The 12,942-nt window shown below is 47.3% G+C and overlaps 1 protein-coding gene across 2 annotated transcripts in view; it reads left to right on the forward strand.

Annotated features, from left to right (window-relative positions):
* Positions 1-12,942, forward strand: part of MAML3 (mastermind like transcriptional coactivator 3) — a 404,523-nt gene that overhangs the window by 382,839 nt on the left and 8,742 nt on the right. For both annotated transcript variants that reach the window (XM_082727636.1, XM_082727635.1), the window contains exon 3: positions 8,689-8,946. In XM_082727636.1, the coding sequence (XP_082583762.1) occupies positions 8,689-8,946 (258 nt within the window). The remainder of the gene's footprint in view (positions 1-8,688; positions 8,947-12,942) is intronic.

The following is a 12,942-nucleotide window of genomic DNA, read 5'->3' on the forward strand; positions in this document are numbered from 1 at the left end:
CCTTGAAAACAAGAAAAGAAGCCCTTTTTCTTTTTCTTTGTGTCTCTTTTTTCTTTTTTCTTTTTTTTTTTTTTTTGACTAAAGACTTTATTTTTTAGAGCATGTTTTAAAAAATAATATTCAGGGGGCACCTGGGTGGCTCAGTGGGTTAAGAGCCTCTGCCTTCGGCTCAGGTCATGATCTCAGGGTCCTGGGATCGAGCCTGGCATCGGGCTCTCTGCTCAGCAGGGAGCCTGCTTCCTCCTCTCTCTCTGCCTGCCTCTCTGCCTACTTGTGATCTGTTTCTGTCAAGTAAATAAATAAAATTTAAAAAAATAATAATATTCAGTAATATTTTCAGAATAGAAAATCTGAAAAGGCATAAAAGTAAAAATCACTTATAATCCTTGTCTGACATAATTATTCTGTGAGTACTGTTTTAGAAACTGCTTCCCTCCCCTTCTTCACTCTGTATTGTAAGTTTTTCTCTGTGTGATTAGACAGTCTCAGAAGGCATGATTTTTATTGGCTGCCTAGTATTCATGGTATGGATGGATGTACCATAGTTTATTGAATCAAGCTCCTATTGTTGCACACTAATGAACTTTTAACCAACTTAGAGTTGCTTTGGTGGTAGATTTAATCACAACAAAGGGATCAAAAGGACTCTATAATTTACATCAAAGGCAGAGGAAAAGCATAACTCTCCAAGTTGTGTTTCCACTGGAGGGACCTATGGTGACTACGTTCAAAGCACTGATAAGGACAAATGGTATTTTTGTTGTTCTTACCCCCAAGTCAGTCCTTGAAAGCCTGGCCTTCTGTGGTGAATGCATCTAGTCTCGGACTGGATTGCCAACTTTAACCCTTTCCTTCATCTTCACTGGAGGGTCCTTTCCTGTAGACTGGAGAAGCCATCCATTGTAGGGCCATATATATATATTTTTCCCTCTCCAGTCATACCTGATACTGGTTTTAGGCCATGACTTCACTGTCACTGTAGTCAGGTCAGTTCAGCAAGCATTTACTCTGTGGCAACTGTGGACCTAGCTCCCTGCTAGACGCTGGAAGAGACTCATACAGATTCTGCGGGCCTGGCAGATATATTGCCATAAGGATGTCATTTCTCCAGAAAACTGTAACTTGTAAGCATTTGAAAGGCTGGAACTTTCTACTCCCAAACTTTCTACTCCCCTATCTTACTTAGAAACGGGTACAATCACCTATGGAACATTACCATGACTGTGGTAACTATGTTAATTGTATACAGAGGGAAAAGCTGGGGGAAATACAAAAACACATCAAAATATTAATATGGTTGCCTCTGAGTGTTTAAAACAAATATTGCTTTTCTTGTTATTTACACTTTTATGGAATGTTTCAAATAATTCCAAATATTCCCCATGATCGGTGTGGGGGGCGGGAATCAGCAATACATTTATTTTTTTAAGTAGTTAAATGAGTAGAAACTCCCATTCTGTTCATTGAGAACCTGGAAAGAAAGCCAAGTTTAAAGTCTTAGTCCTCATTGTTTTAGAAGCTAAGCTAGAAATAGAAACACAGCTTTTTCCTTACCCTGACTTTGTAGGGCTACATGATCAAGAGGTTAAAACAGTAACAGTAATAATAGCAAGCTGTTTGTTAAGTGGTCCAGAGGGCCAGCCACTGGGCCTATGATGGAACTATGTTCCTACTCAGACCTGGTGGGTTCATCTAACATAAACTGCTCCTTCTTTAAGGTTGAACGAAGAACTTTGCTGAACCCATGTAGCAGGCTTACCACTGTGCCTCAAGTCACTGCCATTTCAGTGATAAGTTTCCTAAATTGGTAAACTGCCTCAAAACTTAATCTTCATGGGGACACAACCATCACAGATCAGAAAACAAACATTTTATCCAAACTTCTTCAATGATCTGCAGAAACAGAGGGTTATATGGGATGGGCCTTGTTGGGGCTCTGCTGGCAATATATTGTAAGCAACTCTTCAGACCCACAGTGAAAAATTATTCTGGACAAGGACAAAGAAAATCTAAAAGGAGCCACCATCCTGAAACCAAGCGTCTGCCCTGACACTTGATCAACTTCAAAGAGAATTCTAAGGTTTTATTTTATTTTGTTTCTTCCTTCCACTTACGGTTGAATGGTCTAATCTTATGCCCTTTCTTTAAATGTCAAAGTTGATACCACAAAGGCATCCTAATTTTGGGTATCAAGCAACATATAAAAAATGATGCATATTTTTATGCTCTTTCAGCCTCGCCCTTTGATCCCTGTAGAGATTCTACCTTTTTATTCTATGCCCATTCCTCTCTACCCCCTACCCCCTTCCCCCTTCTCTTTACTCCACAGCACTCTTGGGTGGTCGGCTCAATTTAGACCAGATGTATGTTATAGTCAATGGAAAAGTGAGAATCCCAAAGACACCACCACCAGCTGTGGGTCATCAGACAATTTCCTTAACCTTTCAAAGACTTGGGTTTTTTTAATCAACCAAATGTGTTTAATTATGCAAGTGAAGGCATCCAGTAGGTGCCCTCTAAGTATCACTGGTCTTCTTCCATTATTGCTTCTGGTCTCTGTGTTTGAAGAACATTTCCCAACAGAGGGAACTCTCCTCAAAGCTCTCCATAGTTCTGTCTTGTATCAGACCAGGAGATGGGAAGTCCAGTGATGTCTGTGCTTCCTGCCTGAGCAAAGGAGTTCAGTAGCCTCACCCCTTCCTCAAGCTTGGCTGCTGCTCAGTCCCCCCAGCAGACTTGCAGGAGGACTGGCCTTCCTGGAAGAATCGTGACTATGGGGTCCTTCCAGAATTCCTTATTCTTTACATTGCATTACATCCTTTGCATTGCATGAGCAGCCCTCTGAAAGTTTAAGAGTTTTGTTCCAAATGCTGAAGAATTTGCAGTAAAAACCTAAACAAAGTCTGACTTGCTTTTGAAAGTGCAAGACTGCTTTTGCAATCTAAATCAGGGCCCAGAGAGCTCAGATGCCCCAGGAGTACTATTTGCGCTGTGATCCTCAAACTGTGGGGGCATCATAAACATACCTGGAGGGCATGTTAAAACACTTCCAGAGGTTCTGATTCAGTAGACCCCGGGTGGGGCCTGAGAGTTTGTATTTCTAACAAGCTCCTCTGTAATGCTAATGCTGTAGATCTTGGAACCCCACTTTCAGAACCTCTGATTGAATTTAGCCCATTATTTAGCCCAAACTGGAAGTGGGAGAGGTGTGAGCATCTTCTTAACCATTTTCTTTCTGTATCTCACCTCCAAAGTTTCCACTGGTCAAGGGAGGAGTCTTATGAATATGATCTTCATTTGAGGAGGTGGGGCCTGAAACCGAGAGGTCAGATGACTTCCCACAGCCTCAGAATGCCTTTCACCACCCTGAGCTTCTGGGAATCACAGCCAGACGCGTCCATCAGGCTGCAGTGGGTGTCGGATTCATCCTACGCTGCCCTCTGACACAGAACTGCTGAACTCTTTCCCACCAAGTGTGATGTTCTGCGTGAAACGTTAGCTTCCACCTTTGAAAAGACTTCCTTCTTCTGAAACTTAAAACTTGAATAGTGTCTTTGCAGGAAAAAGCCTCTAGATACTGGTGACGGGTTGGACATAGGAGCCTCTTGATATATAGAACTAGGCTGAATTCCGTTTGGCTCTTGATATATAGAACTAGGCTGAATTCCGTTTGGGCTGGAGATTGATTTTCTTTCTTTCTTTCTTTTTTTTTTTTTTTTAATTCCTTGATCCAGTTCAGTGTGTGTGAAAAGCATAGATTTGTTTTGGGGGACATCCATTTTATTATTTTTACTTTTTCCTACATTTACAGCCCTCCTATCTCCTCGCCTGCCCTCCGCACCCATTTCCTTCCTGGCCCCCGCACGCACAGTGTGCGGGGACCCGGGCAATGCGCCCCCGGAGCGCGCCCGGCTCACCCGCTCAGCAGCAGCGCACGCCGGCCGAGGGCCTCCGCGGCCCCGGTGCGACTCGCCCGCGCCCGGGGACCGCCGCGTCGGTTTCTTTGTTAGAGACGCCTGCGCTGAGACGTATCTTCGGGCCTGCCGCCCCACTCCTGACTTCTTAGAGCCCCCTAAGGACTTGTAAGCATATAGGATCGAGTCAAGAGGCTAAATTACGCCCCAGGGGACTTTTTAAGTAAAATCCTAAATTTCATTTAGGCTGTTCGTAGGCCATGTGATTGCAAAGACTCTGAGCCCGGGCCGCCCAGAGCGCCGCCCTCCCGCGCCGGCTTTGTGCAGCCTGGGCTGCGGGGAACTCTGCCCCTTTCGGACGGTCAGCCCCGGGGGCTGGTGTACGCCACTCGCCCTCCCCTCTCCGGGCGCCACCGCACCCCCACCCCCACCCCCGTCTCCTCCCGCTCCCAGCCCTTCCGTTTCCTTCTCCGGCCTCCCCCACCCCGACCTGAAAGCTCCCTCCCCTCGGGCTGCAAGGAAAGTCGGTAATAAGAAACCAGTTCGGTGTCGGTCGGAGAGAGGGGGGGAGATAACCCCAGAGATACACGGCAATGGAGAGAGAACTCATTTTGTGTAAAGAGGGCCTCGAGTCACCAGGGAATTCCTGGATTGTCTCAGGCTGTCGTGTGTGATGTCCATCACGCCGTGCGAACACCATCTGCTCGGTATTATGCTCTCAGTTGCCAGGCTACCTGCTGTACGCAGTAACACTTGACTGCCTGGCTCCACGTTCGCCGCGTCCGCCCAGACGCGCGGGGCAGGGGCCGGGGGGCGGCGCGGGGGGGTGGGGGGAAGGAACAGGAGTCCTGATTAAGCCATCTGGGGGGCGGGGGGTGGGGGGGAGGAGAGCGCCGCGCGGGCGGAGCTGGGGCTGCCAGCCGGAGCGCCGGGCTGACACCACCATCTGCTGGGGCAGGCGGAGAACAGCAGCTGCTCCTTGGTCCTCCGACGAGGACCGCCTGGAAAAGGCTGAAGCCGGGGCCGTCCTCGAGACCCCCCGCGCGCCCCCAAGTCCCGGCCCCGCGGCCCCCGTCTCTACGGGCAGCCTTTCGTGCGCCCCCTGCCCTGGAGCCGGCGCTCTTTGGGTTGGCCGCCAGCCACCCCGGCCCCTCTCACCCAAACACTACGCTTGTTCTTGAAAACACTTAAGAGAAATGAAGCTTCGCCACGCACAGATTTATAAATAAACAGCTGGCTGCTCTGGGGAGATATTTTTACCACAGCTGGTTTTTTTGTTTTGTTTTGTTTTGTTTTTTGAAGTAGAAAACTGCCTCTTCGGAGGAGGCAGGACGTTTTTTACACCTCCTACCTCTCTCCAGCCCTTGGAAAAATCGCTAAGATCTTTTCCCTGGAGAAGAAGCTAGGTAAAATGGGTTCATTGCTTCTGGTTTGTTCCCCCTCCCTTTCTCTTACTGAAGAGTGCGAAGGTTTGGGGAGTAATGAGGGTCTACGTTAGCCAATTGCATTTCTAAGGGGAAGCTACTGGCAAGGCAAGGGAGGTCGGTGGGCAGGGGGCGGGGTGGAGAACGAGCCGGTAATTAAAACTAAAAATACTGCATCATTTGGCTTCAAGGCATTACATTTCTCTGACGAAAGCTCAGCCTGGTTTTCTCTAATTGCACACGCCGTGTGTGTCCTCCTTAGAAACAAGAGCGGTGGCCTGAAATCCTGAAATTCGACAGACTATTGCTCATTAAGCCCTCTTAGACTGGAGGTTAAAAGCTGCCATGTAATATGAAACAGTTAATGGCCTCAGCCAGCTCCATTTGTAAGGCAAGCCTCACACTTTGGAATACACACTTGAGGCTGGGGCTCTAGGTGTCACTCACCCGCTGCTGAATGCATTAGAGCTTGTTGAGAAAGACCTAGATTCACCCATGTTTGATGTTTCATAGGGAAGGCAAGCCTTGAAAATGCACATGGCCCTCCCATCCCTAGGTCTGTAGGTCTTCTGCAAGAAACCCCAAGGCAAAGCCTTTGGGAGGGAATCATTTGGATAAATGCATAATCGCATAATCCTGGGAAGTAATAACCTAACTATCTCTTTGGGGAGTTTTCTTTCTCTCTCTCTCTCTCTTTCTTTTTTTTTTTTTTTTTTTTGGTCCCCACTGTGCTTTTGAAGTATTTCTTTTGCCCCAGGAAGACAGGGACCAAAAGTGGCTGCGTGTATCTACATCACCATTTCATTTTCCTCTCCCTTACTTCCAGGGTGGAGAAAAGGCTAGGAAACCAACTCATGACTACTTACCAGTTGTGAGCATGTGCCCCAGCTACCCAGGCCTGCTCACCCAGGAAGAGAATATCTCAGAGTGCCCAAAGATTAACAGGGCCAGCCCAAACCAGCCCTGTCCTAAAACTAGCTGAAGCAAACTTTATCTTCCCTTGGGTCACATTTTTTTCTAGCTTTCTCCTCCTTATCAAAATTTGGAAATATCAAATATACTGAAATACGCACGGGGTGGAGGGAGGACAAACAAAACCCTATATTCTGTATTTTTGCTGATTAACTGTTTCTACTTGAGTGTGAATTCATTTGTTAAAGTGTTAAGTCAATCAGCCATTTGTTTCTAAAGGTGGCAAGCAGCAGCTTTATCCCATTGGAAGAAAGGACTTGGAAACAGGAAGCAAATACTGGGGGGAAAGGGGGAGACTCTGAAATATCTTGATGGCCTGCAGGGGTCAGGCCTAAAGGAAACTTTGTGGTAGCATAAAGGCTCTTGGCATTTTTCAGTGTAAGTTCTTTTTCACATAAATATTTCACAGCTGTCTACCTAATAATTGACTACCGAGAAAATATACAAAGACAAAAAGGGTTTTGCAACAACACTTATATTTGAAAAATAGAACACAGTACACTTATGGGAGACATACTGTATATTTAGTCTGCAAGCAGTTCTTGGGCATACACTTGGCACCAGTGACCTGCAGTCTGGGAAGGGCCTGTGCTAGTGGAAGGAATACTAAATTTAGACCCCGGGTCAGTGTTCTGCTTCTGTTCTTTCCGATTCTTCCTTTGGCTAAGTGCGACCTGGGCTATCGCACTAACTCCCCAGAACTACTTGTCCTCTTGTTCCCAGGCTGAGAGGAGTAATGGTTTTTTGTTTCGCTTGTCGTTTGTGTCAGTGGAGGGTGAAAGGAAGAGCAGCTGAAGATGTGGTTAACATATCTCGCTACTGGAAAGAGAAGCACGAGTGGCTGAGCACCACACCACAGAAGGAAGGTCCACCAGCCCAGGCTGTGGGGAATCCAATCCAGGACTGGGTCTGTAGGAGAGTCAGAGATCAAACTCAACTGTATATTTTGAGAGGACAGTGCCAGCCTGATTGACTATATCTGTACCAAAGAGCAAAACAGAAGTAGGAAAAAATACTAAAACCCAGTTTGGAGACAAAAATATTTAAATAACTAGAGTTATTTGTATTCATTTCTTACTATTTTGGCCTCATGATGATCCCACACCCTGTGACTGGGAATGTCCTTACGTGTGTGCCCGTTTAATTTGTGTTCATCTCAGACATCAGATCCTCTGTGTTGAGATTGATTACTTGAAACTTGAATGAGTTAAAAGGAACATTTCTGCAGAGTAGTCTGACCATACATGCCATTACCAGGTGCACTTGGTAGATGAACAAGAAAGGAACTTTCTAGAAGCCGAATCTTATGGTCACCTACCAACTCTGCCCATCAGCTATTTTTCCCTGGTCTACTCTGTCTGGCTGTTATGGGCTTATCCTCTGAACACATCTTCGAAGTAGTCACTAGATTCTGTGGGTAGTTTTCTACCACTTAACTTCCTACTCCTTAAGTACCAATCCTTACAAGTTGCCATCGTTTGACTGAGACAATTGTAGAATCAAAAGACCCGAATCAACCCCCACATTTTAAATTGTCCCAGACATAGGAGGCTTGGTTCTATTTTGAAAGATGTCGGGAGATTGCGTAGCTTTGTTCAGTGTAACACATTCCCAGTTCTCACCATCAACAACTCCCACTAGCAGGATTTTTTTTTTTTTTTTTTACATATAGCAAAGCTTTCTAGTGTTGCAATTAATTAGAATTCCATCGAATAGTAGATCTTTTGATTAATAAATTCCAGAATTCTTCTGTAAATGTTTTTCCTGCTAACTTAGAAGAAGTCCATTTAGGCCAGGTAGGCAGTGAAGGTTAGGAGGTAAGGTCAGGGGGCACCTGGGTGGCTCAGTGCATTAAGCCTCTGCCTTGGGCCCCGGTCATGATCTCAGGGTCCTGGGATCGAGCCCTGCATTGGTCTCTGCTCAGCAGGGAACCTGCTTACCCCTCTCTCTCTGTCTGCCTACTGCTCTACCTTCTTATGATCTGTGTCTGTCAAATAAATAAAATCTTAAAAAAAAAACAAAAAGAGGTAAGGTCAGGCTATCTCATTCCAAACTCAAGGTAGCCCAGCCGGAGGTCTTCATCCCTTTCCTTTGGAGGAAAGTAGAATGCTAACTGATTACCTGGCCTTTATCCTCTAATCAGTCCCATCCAAAAGAGACTGGACTTGCTCTCAGACATCCCAGAGCCGTCCTGTATTACTGTCCCCCTGCACCCCTCCAGTTCACCCATGGTAAGGCCAGATTTGAGGATTCCTGTGTTTCTGTGGAATAGACTGTGTGCCACTGGGGACCCCTTGGGTCCACAAGCAGAGGCCTCTGCCCCATGCTTCCTTTCAAATATGAAATCTGTGCTTTCTCTCATCTTCCTGTCCTCCCAGGAACAGCACCCAGTTGGACTCCCCCGGACCACAGGCCCCATGCAGTCCTCGGTGCCCCCAGGCTCGAGCGGCATGGTGTCCGGAGCCAGTGCCGCGGGACCCGGCTTCCTCGGCAGCCAGCCCCAAGCAGCCATCATGAAGCAGATGCTCATGGATCAGCGGGCCCAGCTGATGGAGCAACAGAAGCAACAGTTCCTGCGGGAGCAAAGGCAGCAGCAGCAGCAGCAACAGCAGCAGCAGCAGATTCTGGCTGAGCAGGTAACATGATGCATTTATTCAGTGCCTGGTGTCTGCAGGAGAGTTCCAGTTCCCCTCCTTCGTCAAGGTAGTCACAGTCCAGCATTTTCCAGGATCACAGAAGAACCTGCAGAATTTAGACCTTTCAATTAGTTAAGCTTTTTCTTAGAATGAATGAGTTTGTTCTTAAAAGACAGGCTTCAGCCATCAATTTGAAGGCCCATTTGTCAGAGACATTTCTTTCGATTCAAGCCTGACTCCTTTTCTTCCGGTTTCTGGTACGGGGTCTGCACCATCAGAGTGGGGGTTGGGAGGCTGCCTCACATTCTTCATAGACGCTAATATTTCTAGCATGAAGAGAAAAAGAAAATAACTCAGAGAACTTTGTTTCTTGAAGGAAAATGTCAGGAGGAGGGATTGAGGAGAATTCTACAGAATTGGTTATGAACAATGGGACAGGAACAATAGAAGAAGAATAGGGCCCACAGAACTACCTGGAAACCTGAACGCAAGGTCACAGAAAGGGTGCAAACTTAAGAAAATTCCCAACAGCTTTAAAACAGCTGAAGAAATCTTTGAGTTAAAAGAAGGGCTAATACAAATAAAGCCTTACCTTGGGTATCTTTGTCCACCCTTGCCATATAATTCCTCCAGCTTTGAAAGAAAGCCTTCCCTGAAAGCAAGCAGCTTCTGTAGGTTTCAGTGTGTTTTGTTTTTCAAGACGCCCATGCCTGATTCAGTATTATCCCAGGAAAGGCCTGAGGCCTTCCAAAAGAGATCCTTAGCTGGCTCCTGGGGGGTCTGTCCAGGGCAGCTCTCTCTGATTAGTGGAGGTAGGTGTGAGGTTGTCATATGAGGCTTAAAGCCCAACGGGGCTCTCACCTCACAGTTCCCCTTCCAGAGTGTTCCTAATACAATCAAAATTTTGGAAATTTATCAAGCATCTTTCACACACACACACACACACACTCACACCCACGATGCTGTGTGGGACACAGATATGTTGAGGTCCCTACTAAGAGCAGCGGTTCAGAGTAACACCAGTCATCCCCCAAATAGGAAAATTGTACTGTTGAGCACAGTTCACTTATGTTCCCTTCTCTGCTTTTGTTCCTGAGCAGCTGTGTAATTATCTCTCTTTTTACCAAGGTCAGTCAGCCGCCTGGCAGCTCTTGTACAAACAAACCTCTATCCCTCTCACCCTGCATAAGGTGTGTGACAAGGAACCATGCTAATATCTCTCAGGCAGTGATAAATGGAGCTGCCGAGGGGGAGCTGGACTGTGTAAATCCTCTCCTCAGCCAATCCCAGGAAGTTTCAGGTGCACCTGCCACTTGGAGCGATGGCCTTTGGTGTGTATGCCGTGACCAAGGCACAAATAGGAGCCGGGGTAACCGGGCAGAATGCCGCTGGGCCAGCCAGGGGTGTTCCACTCGGCGAGGGCAGCCACACCTCAGGGAACAAGGAGGGAAGCAAAAGAGTGAAAGAAGAAGAGCTGCCCCAGGAGGCTGGCCAGACGAGGCGCCGAGAGAACAGGGCACCCCTCAGAACCCAGGACACACAGAGATACAGGCCCCTTGGAAAAGATGGGGGAATGTGTGTGATTCCTTAGCAAGCTGTGGAAACCAAGCCAGGAAGCGGGACCAAGGAAAGGACAGTTTTACTCAGACTCCAAATGTGGTCCATCTTTTGCTTGTGGTGTCATTTTGGAAAAGCCTTTCACCCCCTCTCTTCATCTGCCAGCTTAGGGTTAATAATCTCCCAGACTTTCTCCTGTAACTGCTTTAGGGATCACATGGAATCAAGCACGTAAAAGCCTTTAGAAACTGTGCACCACGGGGCGAGGGGGGGGGCAGTCACATGACCCTGCTCTCACGGAACTTGACCTGAGGTCTGTGGCCCTGGGTGCGAGCCCTCCAGTGGGACTAGTCCAGATGCGAGGCTGGGAGCATGCACAGAAACAAGTCCCGGAGACGGTGCTGATCAGTGCAGGCCTCCAAGGGGTCGACAAGTGCTGAGCTCTCAGCTTTTTGTTTTGAGAATGAATACTGCCCTGTCCATGCCCAGCTGACTTTCTGGGGCTCTGCCTCAGCAGTGAAAGTGTCCTGAGTATTAGAGATCCTGGGATTTCCTGAAGGGACACGTGAGGGGAAAAACAAAAGGATTTGGGATTGTGCCTATCTTTGGGAACTTTAAAATGATTCTAGTGGATTTAAGAATCAGAGCAGAGCAGGTTGAAAGCAGGTGTGAGTTAACGTTTAATCCCTTATTCTCGAAGAGCAAGGAGCAGGTCACCTCTCTTCCGTTCACAAAGGTTCCACAGAACCTAGACTTTTAAACCTGAAAAAAATACTGGTGATTAGGATGGCTTTTGTTTTTTACCTGTGGGGAAACTGAGGCCAGGGAGCTCATGGAAGAAGTCATGGCAGAGCTACAGAGGCAGGGACTAGAACAGAAGCCCTATCCCCACCCCACCCCAGGCCACCCCGGGCTTGTTCGACACTGGGACACTTAAATTCTTACATAATATGAGAAGTTTGGCCGAGGAGAAGCTTTTAAGTGCTCAGTTTACTCTCAATAACGCCCTTCTATTGCTGCCTAAAAGATTAGCACGGTTTCTTGTCTACACTTCATCTACACAATTAATTAATTTCAACACTTTGTGCAAAACACCCTGGTAGGCATCACAGGATGGGGTGAGCAGGGCAGAAGCTTTCCTTTTTTTTGGTTGCCAGAGTGCTGGCTGGCCTTGTCGAGAAAGAGAAAAGAGAAGAAGAAAGAGAAAGAAAATTATAGAGCTGCCCAGAAACAAAAACAAGAGGAAAAAATAGAAATAAACACACGTGTTAAGAAGTGGTCAATGTGTGTTATTTTTATAATGAACACTTGAAAGGGTAGGGCCCTTGATGTGTGTCCTTTATAAGCCCTCACTGTGGAAGGTGCCCCATGAATATTCAACGGGGGCAGGAGGAGGTAATGACTTGCCGAAGGTCAGGCAGCTACTTGACAGCAGACCAGGAACTCAAACCCCTTTCTCTGCTCTTGCCACCTCGCTCTCTGTTTCGTTCCCTTTTTGCATACAGCATGGTAATGATCCTAATAGCCTTTCCAGTAGATTGGTAACAGTGCGGACAGGGCGGAATCCCCGAGGGGTGGAGGAAGAGGGACAGGGGTGGCCAGCCTCCCCTGTCCCTCTTCCTCCACTCCTGGTACCCAGGGAGTCCCCCATGGTTTCCTTAAGGCACTAAATGCTGTGTATTTAACTTGCAGGGATGTGTCTTACAGGCAGTGTGGCCCCGTGGGAATAAGATGAGCCTTGTTTATATAGCCCCTGAGAATCCCAACTTCCTGTACCAGAAGCATCTATTTAGGTCATTAAAAATTAGTTGCTTGTCCCTCGAGCTGGGTCCCGCAATGCTAAGGAAAACATGCAGGCAGGTGGTAGATGGTCCAAGTCCAAACCGCCTCCTCCTGGATCAGCAGATCTGCCAGATGCTCACCAAAAGACATGGGCGAGGATGTCCCTAGCAGCATATTGGGGACAGCCCCAAACTGAAAACACTCTAAAAGATCATCACCAGGAGAATAGGTGAATAAGTCATGGTCTTGTCATTCCTGCAATGGAATAATGTTCAACGGTGACAGCGACCTGACCACAACTACACGCACCAACATGGGTGAGTCTCATAAGTAGAGTGGTGAATGCGGGAAGCCAGACCCCACAGCTGGACGCCAGAACGTTGTAGAAATCCACTTACACCAACTACGAAAGCAGACATCACTGGTCTGTGTTGTCAGGTCAGGAGAGTGCTTCCCGGCTGGATAAAGTGGTTCCCTGGGGTCGGTAATGACTGGAAAGGGGCACGCGGGGCTCCCAGCAGAGCTCCGTTTCTTGATCCACACACCGGTTACCAGGAATGTGTTTGCTTTTGTGAAAATCCATCAAACTCGTGCTTTGTGCACCCGCCTGGATGCACCTGATTCCTCAACACCAAGTTCCGTGTTGAAAAAGGGCCT

The sequence above is a fragment of the Mustela nivalis genome (genome assembly GCF_964662115.1).
Source record: "Mustela nivalis genome assembly, chromosome: 4".
In the NCBI taxonomy this organism is placed as follows: Eukaryota; Metazoa; Chordata; class Mammalia; order Carnivora; family Mustelidae; genus Mustela; species Mustela nivalis.